Here is a 12,077-nt window from a genome sequence, read left to right on the forward strand (position 1 = left end):
TCTTAGACTTCTCCATGAAGTCTTTATCACTAAAGGCAATGTCAAATTGTGCAATAAAAGCCATTTTCTTGCTTGCATCATACTCACCATGATATGTTTCAAATTTGACCCACTTGTCGCCAGCCTTGAATTCCTTGAGCTTCTTGACATGGGGTCCATCATCTTCATGCTCTCTTCTCTTTGTCCAATGAGACAGCCCTTGCTACATAGGGCATGTATGCATCTTGAGACATAGGGGCATGTGCTCTATGAGTTGGTGGGCTAGGCAACGGTGGCTTTTCTGCATGCATAGAAACATCTCTTCTTGCATCACCATACTCATGAGAGTACTTTTGTCGTTAGTAATATGAGCTAAATTGTCATCACGTGCATCACATTGTGTGGTGGCTGGGTGATGGCCTCTACTAGACCACCAACAGACACACAAGAAGAAAATGTATAGAGATCAGAACTAGGGAACACCAGGATCCCAGCTCAAAAGGCACCAATCAACTAGGAATCAATCCTCTGACCTCCGGCTAACACAAACAGACACCTCTACACCCCTTAATTCGGCTCGGTTGCTACCTCCAATTGTCTTGCCAGGTCAGATCAAACTACCAAGACCTCAAATCTTTAGCCTAAATGCCTTAGCTGACTTCCTCTAACAAGTAGCTGACCTGAACAACCCCCCCCCCCCCCCCTCCCCCAAGCTGACATAGAACTGATCAAATTCTGACTGTAGTCTAGATGGATGCCGCCTGCTGCCGATCCCAGTCAGAAACGCGTCTGCTTGACTCCCATAATCTCTTACAACGTCAACCAACCTCAAATACTTGACCCAGAACTTCTCAGAACCTGTCAGTTCTCCTTTGCTGACACCCTGCGAACACTAGTCTCACCTAGCTATTTGTAAACTGATTCAGAAGACTGATGCAAAGTCCGATCCATATGAGTCCGTCTAGCTCTCTTATTGTTCTCCTATTTCAGTTGACCTCAATCCTTCTATCCCAGAACCACGTTGAACACCTTCCTTATGCTCCGCGGATCTTTTGCTAACATCAATCCGACTGGTCTTGATGGATACTGATTCGGCTAACAGAGATAGAACCAGCCGACTCAGATGCCTTACCTGGATCAGGAACTTTCTCTTACTTGTCAGCCGAATCTTCCTAACTCTTAGGCTGCTCTGATTTCATAGAGATATGAAAGACTTTTTGCGAACTGACAGCTGACTTACAGGAGACTGATCTGATTGAACTGATTTCTGACAGCTGATGACTGACAGCTGACTCAATTGGATGAGACTTTCTTAGCTCTAAGTCCTAACACCTCTAGACCCTCTGAACATTCAAACCACACAAGAATTCAACTCTAAAGGCATTCATATGATTACAATCAACTCACAGCTGATCCTAAATGACCAATTAGCCTACAAACCCGACCATCTGACTGCCGACTTCTGTCAGTTTCTTGACTGTTAGACTCAACTTAAAACAACTTCCCTTGAATCCAAAAGGATCGTAACAACCCTTCTACCTCACCAGTTGATCCCGTAGATGCTGTAGGTGACACTCTTCTGACCCTATCTAACTGTATTTTCTCAACAGAAGATTGTTTCAGCTATGAGACAGCTCTGATCCCAAGCACAACAGACTTACACACATAGTTGTTCAATCCCAACAAAATCAATCAAAATAACTCAAACCAAGCTCCATATCACAAATTCCCATCAATCACAACACCGATTCAAGTTTTGAACTCTCAGTTCTCTTCACAAAAACAAAGACTGACCTTGTCTCAACACCCCTGAGACATGGGTTCAAACATAACAAGAGATAACACTAAAAATCTTGGGGATCCTTCACAGGGAGATCTCTGCAACTATTCGAACTGCTATAAATCTACTACCACAAACAGCAAGTTCTTCCCAAACACACACAAATCAGCACTCAGCTGACTGACAGCAACTACAATTGAACAAAATTGGAACAAGTCATGTCTCTAACAGAGTCCCCACACAGAAATCATTGGGAAACCACCTCCAATCTGATTCTCTGGTCCACAACGCTATCTCTGCTTTGACTCATCCAATTCCACTCTCACTGCGCTGAACCTGACTTTGCAACCCTCGAAATTTGTAAGATCTTTTGCCTGCTCGTAGCTCCTTCTGTGTAGTCACCTCACTCTCTTCACTCTCTTGCTTGAAGCTTCTCTCTTCTGGGCTCCCTCAACTGTATATTTGAAAATCTACACACTTTCCCTTCTTAGGCCCGTTGCCGCCTCGCCACCTTCTGGATTGTTACGTTGCCCGGTTCCCTTGTCCTCCCATACACCTTCTATTTTCGTTTTTTTGCACTTGCTCTTATTGACTTTGGTTGCCTCGCTGTCTCTGCCACCTAGGATTCACTACTCATGTTCATATATACATTGTATGTTCCCATACATCATATTTGATTTCAATTCTAAACTCCTCTCACAACGTGCATAGTGGGAAAGTCTCAGCCCATGTGTAGTTTCCCCACAGGATAATTATATAGGCAATGTACCATGCTTTGCATGAGATGCAATCATGCATGCCCTGCATATGCATGACCACATGTAGTTTCCCCATGGGATAATTTTATAGGCAATGTACCATGCTTTGCATGAGATGCATGCCTTGCATATGCATGACCACATGGCTGTCCACTATCTTTTGCATAGGCATGTCTCTTCTCCCTCATGTCATGTGGTGAAGAAGCATGTCGGGAAGTCACTGAAGGCTTCTCTCTTTGAACAAAAGACTCGATCTTGTGAGAGAGAGCACCACCGGGCTGTGTGCAAAGAGCCTTCTTGAATTGTAAGACACGAGAGTCACCTTCCAATACATCTCCATTCCGTTTAAGATAGGTGAGAGCCAACTCCCTTGGCTTCACACCCAACTCCCTCGCCATGGAATCGAACGTATAGTTCACCATGGATTTAGCTGTAGTGGCCTCAATAAGCTTGTGAACCTGCGGGCTCTCGTGCAAAAGATTTAGCTTCTCTTCCTTTGCTTGCAATTGGCTCTTGACATGATCAAGTTCAACTCTTTGCCATGGGAGAGTTGTTTCACAAAAAACATACGAGGTTTATGAGGGTCTTCAACATACCTACCATGGGAGAGCTGTTTCACAAAAAACATACGAGGTTTATGAGGGCCTTCAACATACCTACCATGAGATGCATCCAAAGCATGAGTAGCACTAGAGTACTCTTTAGAGTTGGGCACTTCTTCACACCTTGTTTGGCTGTCCATAGTCTCACATGTGCTATTTACGTAGTGTCCAAGACCACAAGATTGTTTCCCCACTGAGGAGAGAGAAACAACCTTGCTCTAATACCAATGCAATTCACTCCGTTGGGTGTGAGCACATATTGGGCACCGTCTCGTAAATAACAATCACTTAAACACTTAATGAAATGGACGCAACACAAAACTTAACGAAGCTGAAAACTGAAAATTGCACATGTACACCACATTGAGACCGGGACCCATGCCAATTTCCCTCAATACCAAGTATATTATTGGAGTATTTTATTTGTACAATGTTCCACGGGCTATAAAAGCCGAATTCGCTATAAACAAAGAAACGAATACAAATGCCAAACATTGTTTGTCAGAGAAGAATTCCATCGAAGAAGACTTTCAACGATTCCCCATCACTCACTGGAGAGAAGCAAACATGTCCCTGGTTCCGAGTCCACACATGACACTGGTGTGCTCATACTAGCACCTAGCTTGCTCTCTCACAATGCGGGAATGCTGAAAATGGAGAACTAGCACTGGTGGACACTCCTAGGCACATTTTCAAGCAGTGGTGACGTTGATGAAATTCTGTCATGTAAACTTAAAAGGATTGGTCATAGGTGATGCACAAACAGGCACTATGGATGCTCGTAACAGCCCCAAATCAGCACAACCAGCCCCCGGAATGGCTTGAACAGCTCAAAACAGGCTGTCCAACTGCATGGGCAGATCAGGGCAGCACATAGAGGCCGAACATCAGCAAAACCAGCCGTGTGTTAATGATGTGCCGCCCACACAGGCCGCCCTGGTGAAGTAGTCGGAAAACTGATGCGGAGGGGTGTAGCAAGGTGCCCTTTTGGTGAGGATCATGGCTATCTTCTTGGTTTTGCAAATGGTTGAGTGTAGCACCTGCAATGAGCAAAAACGATGGAGAACTAGACGTGTAGGAGAGAATGACGGTTTGTGCAAAGAGATGAAAATGAGTCGTGCATGGATTATTAGTTGCCCACACCAAACATTGGCTAAATGGGTGGTCACCCCTCACTTATGGGGTGTGCCCAAATTAGGTGCTCACTAAGTTGGAACGTGGGCACTTTATAAAAATTGTTAACAATCCAAAAATGGGATTGATCATGGTGATAGACATAGATTAAGCAACATAATTAAGGTGGATTAAACCACACTAAAAACTCCATAACAAGAGAGAGAGAGATTGCACACTCAACACTCAATTCTATTGCACTATCTCAAGTGAACCATACAATGATATAGGCTCTCTAGCTTTATCCCACTTTACACATCATCATCCATGTGGCACTCCCTTTTCCACTCTTTTGGTCAACACTCACACACCATACAATATTACTTGTGGCATTCTTATCTTGCCACAATATCTTGCACCTCTAAGGTGCTTTCCCACATACACACAACACCGCGATTACATCTCTCAACACCCCCTCTTAGTCGAGGTGTTCCACAACTCACCCATCACCCATATCAATGTAGCATTGCACAAACGCAATCGCTACCTCTTAACACTCCCCCTCAATGATACATTGGAGTGTCCATCAACCAATCATGTGTGCGCGTGTCTACCATCTTAGACACCAAGTCCATTTTGAGCCGACTCGCTCACAGCGGAACCACTGAGTCCAATTTGAACGTAGAAGTTCGGGTGGGAACCAACCCGTGCGCATGCACCTCACACGTGCATCGCTCATGCACACATCACACTACAACCATTTCGAGCTTCTAGGTGAGCTTGGGTATGGTTACCCTCATACCATGGATGAATATAGATTACAAAATATTTTTGACCAGAAAACAAAGTAGTGGACCCTTGTGTGTGAAAACATCTTCTTAAAAACTTTGAAAATTGGTGTGTTCTCATATAATGCCTTTTAAAGACATGTGAACAAGGCATATACCTTGGTGGTGTGAATGCACCCTTAATGAAGTGATTTCTAAAGGTCTTTTAAAGACTTTTAAGAAAATAATATTTATTTATTTACTGCGCTACAGTATGTGCTACCTCCTCTGAACTGCGCTACTGCCTGGCGAATGCCAGACTTGCACATTGAAAGCACCTGCCAACGCCATGCTGCTTTTGGGACCCGCATCACTCTTCTTCTTCACAAGCTTCTTACGCTACCTGTTGTTGCAGCTCCCATGGCGACCTTACACGCAGCCGCTTTCTTCCAAGGCACCAAACTGCACCTGCTCTCTCTCTCTCTCTCCTTTGGTGATATCAGCAATGGCAACATCCTTCTGCAGCACGCGGGTGGGAGAAGCTTCCTCACAACGGCTGGCGATGGAGCTCTCCCTCTTGTCCAATGCGGCTTTTGCTTCGCGAATCCCGATTTCAAATGCCTTTTTGCTTCACTTGCCATTTTTCTACTTCCTTTTTTTTTTTTAATGTCATGGTTCTTAAGTCTGCCTTCTTTCTGTTGTTTCTCTAGTGAAGCTGCCGGTTTGCTAAAGCTCATCATCGCCATAGCCATGTCCTTAGGCTTGCATTCCAATTGCAAGCAGCCTAGGCTCAACTATTCAGCATGCTCCCAGCGCTTTACTGTTGTAACTCCTTCTCTCTTTGACTGTTGTTTTGACTCCAACCCTTTCAACAGCAGTCGGATACGAGCAGCTTTTTCTCTTCCTCATCTATACCATGTGTCAAGCCTAGAATCCTCTGCCTTCTGTTCTAGCATAATTTCCATAGCTCCTATGTGAACTTTGATGGAAACCTCCATCTTTCACTGTTCTTGCAGCACCATTTGTAGTGAAGTTTCCATTGCACAATTTTCAAGCCTCTCTTGGCTGATGTACCTACCAGTGACCAGTTTTGGTTGCTCCAACTCTCTGTTATCTCCTGTAGCCATCAACATGGCCACATGAGCTCACCATTGAGCTCCAATATGCATGCCCTGCTTTGCATGCAACCATCTTTTTAAGGGTTCTTTTGTTCACAAGGTTTCTCTTTAGAAACCAGTAGGTGCATAATCAACATGAAAGCCTTTAATGGCTCTCACACCATTTTGCTCATCTTCTTGAGCAACATCCACAAGTGCATCCCACTCTTGGTGCACACACATGGACTCCATCTTGAGTCTCAAACCTTAAAACATGCTCTTTGCCCAAATGCAAGAGCCATGGGATCCACATATCCCAACAACTAGCAACCCTTCAACATTGAGCATTTTTCCATGCTCAAAACCAAAACTTTGAGGCAAAACTTCACAAAACCAACCTTCTTGAGACACCTTTGTCTCCTTGGCAGCTTCCTTGCTGACACCGAACACTCCATAGCCTTTATACTTGCTGAAATCTCCATTTTCAGCTTCCATGATGATGAGCAGGTTTCCCATGTTGCAAAAATCCTATTTGCAACTCTTGGGCAGCTTCTATGCAACCTCCTTGTTGCAAGTCTCCTCTCAAACTTGAGAATGGCAGCTCCAAATCTCTCTCAAATCCTCGTAAATGCAAATATAAATGATAATATGAGTGCGCATAAAATTTTTTTCATAATAAACTGAAAATAATGCTTAATCAAATGAATACATAACCAAGAAATCTATACAGAAATAATCACCATGACCAAGAGCCCACCCAAGCTTTGATACCATGTTAACAATCCAAAAATGGGATTGATCATGGTGGTAGACATAGATTAAGCAACATAGTTAAGGTGGATTAAACCAAACTAAAAACTCCATAACAAGAGAGAGAGAGAGAGATTGCACACTCAACACTCAATTCTATTGCACTATCTCAAGTGAACCATACAATGATATAGGCTCTCTAGCCTTATCCCACTTTACACATCATCATCCATGTGGCACTCCCTTTTTCACTCTTTTGGTCAACACTCACACACCATACAATATTACATGTGGCATTATTATCTTGCCACAATATCTTGCACCTCTAGGGTGCTTTCCCACATACACACAACACCGCGATTACATCTCTCAACAAAAATGGCCACCCATTTTTAATCCTCGGGTGGGGGTCGGGGGGCATCCTGTGTGGGCCTAACGCCGAGGGCAAGACCGAGCCAGTTGGCCCATCTACTTGCAGATGAAGCACTGGCTACGGAGACAGGCATACTCTACCCGTTGAAGAATTGGGTTGCCTTGGAGGCTCAGAAGCACAACGACCTGTGGAAGATTCCCTGGGGAAACGCGATGCTGACTGTGATGGATGGGATGCCTGTAGTCCTAGCCACCACTAATGCGGCTGTTTGCGGGGACTCTAGAACCTGCCTTATCGATCTTCCCATTGAACGAATCAAAGGGAGAGACTGATTTCGGAGGCCGGGGAAGTAGACAGTCACGGGGAAGGCGGATACATTTGCCACGGGGTCGGATGCAAGGTCGAAACCATGGTGTCATCTTGCAAAGAATGCCCGAGCACTACGTATGACGGCGGGACACTACTGCATCACACGATCAACTCTCAACCGCTACGGGTGAATCAAACTCCATAGGAGAGCAGCTATGCCCAAGAAAATGAATGTCGATGATTTTGTCGGGCTCACCGATGAGGACTGTTTGGAGCAAATCCTCGATTTGTTCGAGCCTAGGGTGGTTCCCTACGATCTTGCAAACCAAAGAAGAGGCCGTGAGGGAGGATACTGTCGAAGCTAAGAGCTGGAGGTCGGCCTCTGAAAATAGGCAAGGGATGGTGGCCTCGGTCAGGGATGACATAGCTGTTGCCATGGAGTCCTCATGGAAGGTGAGGACCAGAAGCACCTACTCTTTTTTCCTTTTTTTTTAGCCTGGCCTTAGGCACAAGATCCTCCTAACCTAGTGGGGGTTTGAACCCAGGACCTCCTGGTCCCAAGACAAACAACTTGAGCTACCACCTCATTGGCAGAAACATCTACTCTTGCCAAAAATTCGGAATTAAAACACCTTTAGGTAGGGAGACGGGCAACGGAAGAGGGAGGGCTGGAGAGAAGCCAGGGGCGTGGAACTGGGGGCCAACAGAGATGTGAAAGGGGCACACACCGGAAAAAAAGGAACCACCATGGAGAGGGCAGGGAAGGTAGACAGGTGGGGGTGGGCCGAAGGATGGTAGGGCGGATAGGTGCACGCTGGAGGCAGGATGGCAGAGGGCTTCGTGCAGGAGGCAGGCTGCCCATGTACGGGGTGAAGGGGGGGGGTGTTTCAGGCGGAGGGAGGCTCAGGCTGGAGGCGAAGCGCGAGGACAGGGAGGAGAGACAGGTTTGCTTGCAGGGGGAGCTCCAACTTGTTGTCAGAGGGGTGGTTAGTAGATGATCTATGGAGCAAGTTCCTAGTTTGCAATTCATGCCATCCTAGCACTTATTGGGAGATTATTGCCAGTATCACAGCTTTGAAAATGTGAAAGGCTAGATGCATAGTGGCTATGGATGGCGCTCAAACCTATTTTATCTAGTCCAAATGCATCGTTTATATACATACTCTTACGGCCATTTGGGTTCGTATACAGGGACCTCCAAACCTGTGCAAGCTAGGGGCACTGCTTTTATGAGGGAGTGGACCATGGCGTTTTCATCTCATCTACTCCGTCTGGACCTGTTTGCCATCATCGTATCCCATATTAACTGTGTACACCTTGCATTTTGGTATGATGGCTCCCATGGCCGATGGCCATAATTTTGTATATGATTTTTTATACTTGATAGAGATCTCATATTTTGCAAAAATGTAAAGTGCTGCCTAGCCCTAGTATGTATAATAATGTGTCAATTTTGAGATAGTAAACCTAAATATGAAGCCAAATTAAGAGCACACAAAACATTCATAATAACCATGTTTGAGAATTGAGATCATCTTTGAGCTATAGCACCATTGATAACAAACCATTGATGAATTTGTGAAGTTGGAACCAAATTGGACCCAGTTGTCTAAGATTACTAATTCCCCCAAATTTCTGGGAAGAATCAGAAATGTGACAATAGGTCTAAATTTCACAAATTCATTGCAGTATTTCTGTTGCATTTTGGAAATTCAATGAAATTTGGGAAAAATTTGTGGAAATTCAAATAAGTCTTTGGAGCATTAGGAATTAGAGTTCAGCAAGAGGGATGCAGCCTGCAGCAAGAAGCAGCAGCCAGCAACTACAAGTTCGAACAGACATGGGTAGGTACAAACACATACAGACAGGTACGAGCAAATATGGCTTCGTGCCTAGAAGGCAGAGTACAAACACTGCTACAGCAGTAAAAGAAACACAACATAGAGGGGCGCTTCCTCTATGGCTGGCTGTTCTCAGAGGAAGGTTACAGTGCTAATACAAAGATAGAATGCCACACTAGCGGCCTACTCTGAGTATTGACACCTACCTCCCAGCCTCCAGAGGGGCAGCATCGAACTGCAGAAAGGATCCTCCAGCATTCCAAGGATCCACAAGGGTCGTCGCATGCGTGTAAGGAGGATCATCTCGAGGGCGGAGCCTCTCTACTAGACTGCAACAAAAAATTGGTAGAGGACCGGCAGAGGTGGGCCCCCTGGCTGAAACTTCCAACTGCTCTCCAAGAGCCACGCTGACCCCAAGCCCCAGAGGGGCATCCGACTCTGCAAGATCTGGAGCTATAGCCAAGGGAGCCTCCGAGGCCACTGCGGATCCAGCTGGATCTCCCGTATCATCCATGTGTAATCCTGTAGCTGCTGTTGGGGGCGCCACGCCTGGAGCTGAAACCAAGTGAGCATGTAAGGCCGCCGAGGATCCACCTGAATCTCCCGTATCGTCCGGGGTAAATGCTCAGATCGAACTGTAACCTCGGGGGTCCCGCATGCAAGTCAGATCGGGGGGGGGGGGGGGGGGGGGGGGGGGGGGGGGGGGGGGGCAACATCGGCGTCATCAGCCAGGCTGCCAACCCTCCGCAACTGTCGGCTGGTGTTGTTGCTGTTGCAGTGGTGGAATGGGAGGCCCCTCTCCCTTGGCAGGAGGAGGAGCACCACGCAACGGAACTGAAGCTGGGGGAGCCGGGGTCGGCCAGCTGCGCGACATCGAGGGCAGGATCTCGCTAGGTGTCCCATTTGGCGGCAGATGAAACACTCTCCAGGGAGACCAGATTACTCCACCTGCTGCTGAAAACATTTTGTACGGTTTCATACAGAATGAAACTTGTTTCGATGCAACTATGCCAGGTGACATACAGTAACAGTGTGAGCTTTTTGCAGATGCTTGCAAGAAGGGAGGCAACCCGTTGCTTTGCTAAAGCACCCACACCTTTACGGCAACCGAGAAATTTGACTGGAGTGTGCCCTCAAGGATCCAATACAGGGTCATCTATGCTCTTAAGCTTGGAGCAGTAGGACTTTCCTTTGTTACTACTGGCACCCGAGGCCTGACAGTAAGACTCAATGGCTGCTGCAAAGTCTCCGTGCAGTGTCATCCATGAACTCTTAGTCAAGGATTTTTCTCCAGGCCTTGGATGGGAGCTGCAGACCTTGGAGAAGTATCCTGTGCCACCAGAAAATTGTTCTTGGCTGTGCCACAAACCGAAGCAATAAGGGTGAAGGGGCAGCTATTGCTATAGAAAGGAAAATAAAGAAGTGCTTCCCTCTCTCTGTGAATGGAAGTTAGTAGTGATATAGTGGACTCTTGGGGTCAGACACCACCGTTCCATCTGCAGCTTGGAGCAGACAGATACGATCCTGTTTGTGCTCTTCCTTCTAAGCCTTTGAATTCAGATATTAACGTTTTTAAGATCCTCTTGTGACAGCTCCATCATAAAAGCATGGGTTTGTAGTGTGTTTTAGCAATAGTGTCATTTTATATATTTGGGCATTGATATCATGGTGGCAGGTTCGAGTGATTTCTATGAGAATTCCACTTATGCAGTAGTGGATGTCAAAGATGTCGTATGGGCTCATATACTAACATACGAGACACCAACCGCATCAGGCAGATATCTTTGCAGCAATGTTATAGTGAAGAAAAGCACAATGGTTGAAATCCTCAAGAGACTATATCCCAACCATACCCTCCCCACGAGGTGAAATAAATGAAATTGTTTATTTTTTGTATTTCCAGTTAGAACAATTTGTAGCCAGTGTATCCAATTATGCTTAACTGGACTTTTTCAAAAACTTTGGCAGGTGTGTTGAAGGAGAGTCACATGGGCTGTCGGCAAAGGGAATTTCAACAAAGAAGCTGCAAGATCTTGGACTCGCATACACCCCATTGGAGGAAACCCTGAGGGAGACTGTAGAAAGCTTAAGAAATAGGGGCGTTTTAGACTAGGGTATTTTTAATCCAAGAAGCTTCATATGAATTGCTTTCTAGTCCAATCAAGTTAGATGAGTGACTCACTACTCTGATGTTTTATGTATGGCTTGTTTCCAATTGTTTGAATGCTCTCTAATGGTTTTTGCTCTAATGAGGCAAACAGCACTTTTTTGGACATCTTTAAAAAATAATAATTAAAGATGTACTTGTGTCTAAAACATTCAAGATGAGGATCCTCCTTTTATGAATGGCAAATGCTTTGGATAGTTGCTCAGAGCACTGAGTAGAGTTGTGCAAGCTCCCATGTTCCCACCCCCCTTGCTTGGCATCGCTTCCCCCCTGCGCCCAACCCCCCCCCCCCCCTCCTTTTTTCTTTCCATCATCCTCTTCGTTTCCCCGTCCCTCTCCTCTCTCCCCTCCTGTGCAAGTTGGTGCTTTGTGGCTACTGGGGTTTTCAGCTTTATTTGGCAAGCTTCGGCCTATTCTGGTCTTCACCCTCAAGAGGACTCCATGGCAGCCGCTCCAGCCTCCGTCATCTCCGATAGAAGCTGCCGTTGCTTGCATTTCCTTATCCGAAGTGGATCTACAGGTTCTTGCCACGACCGTTGCC

The 12,077-nt window shown here is 45.9% G+C and overlaps 1 protein-coding gene across 3 annotated transcripts in view; it reads left to right on the forward strand.

The window, feature by feature from the left end:
• Nucleotides 1-11,722, forward strand: part of LOC147634584 (cinnamoyl-CoA reductase 1-like) — an 89,781-nt gene extending 78,059 nt beyond the window's left edge. For 2 of the 3 annotated variants that reach the window (XM_086803695.1, XM_086803696.1), the window contains 2 exons: nucleotides 11,045-11,234; nucleotides 11,338-11,722. In XM_086803695.1, the coding sequence (XP_086659821.1) occupies nucleotides 11,045-11,234; nucleotides 11,338-11,482 (335 nt within the window). In that variant the 3' untranslated portion in view covers nucleotides 11,483-11,722. Of the gene's footprint in view, nucleotides 1-11,044; nucleotides 11,235-11,337 lie in introns of those variants that run through there. The other variant, XM_086803697.1, reaches the window with a different exon arrangement.
• Nucleotides 11,723-12,077: the final 355 nt, after the last annotated feature.

Source organism: Cibotium barometz, chromosome 10 (assembly GCF_041138505.1).
Source record: "Cibotium barometz isolate CiBa-2024 chromosome 10, ASM4113850v1, whole genome shotgun sequence".
NCBI classification, from domain to species: Eukaryota; Viridiplantae; Streptophyta; class Polypodiopsida; order Cyatheales; family Cibotiaceae; genus Cibotium; species Cibotium barometz.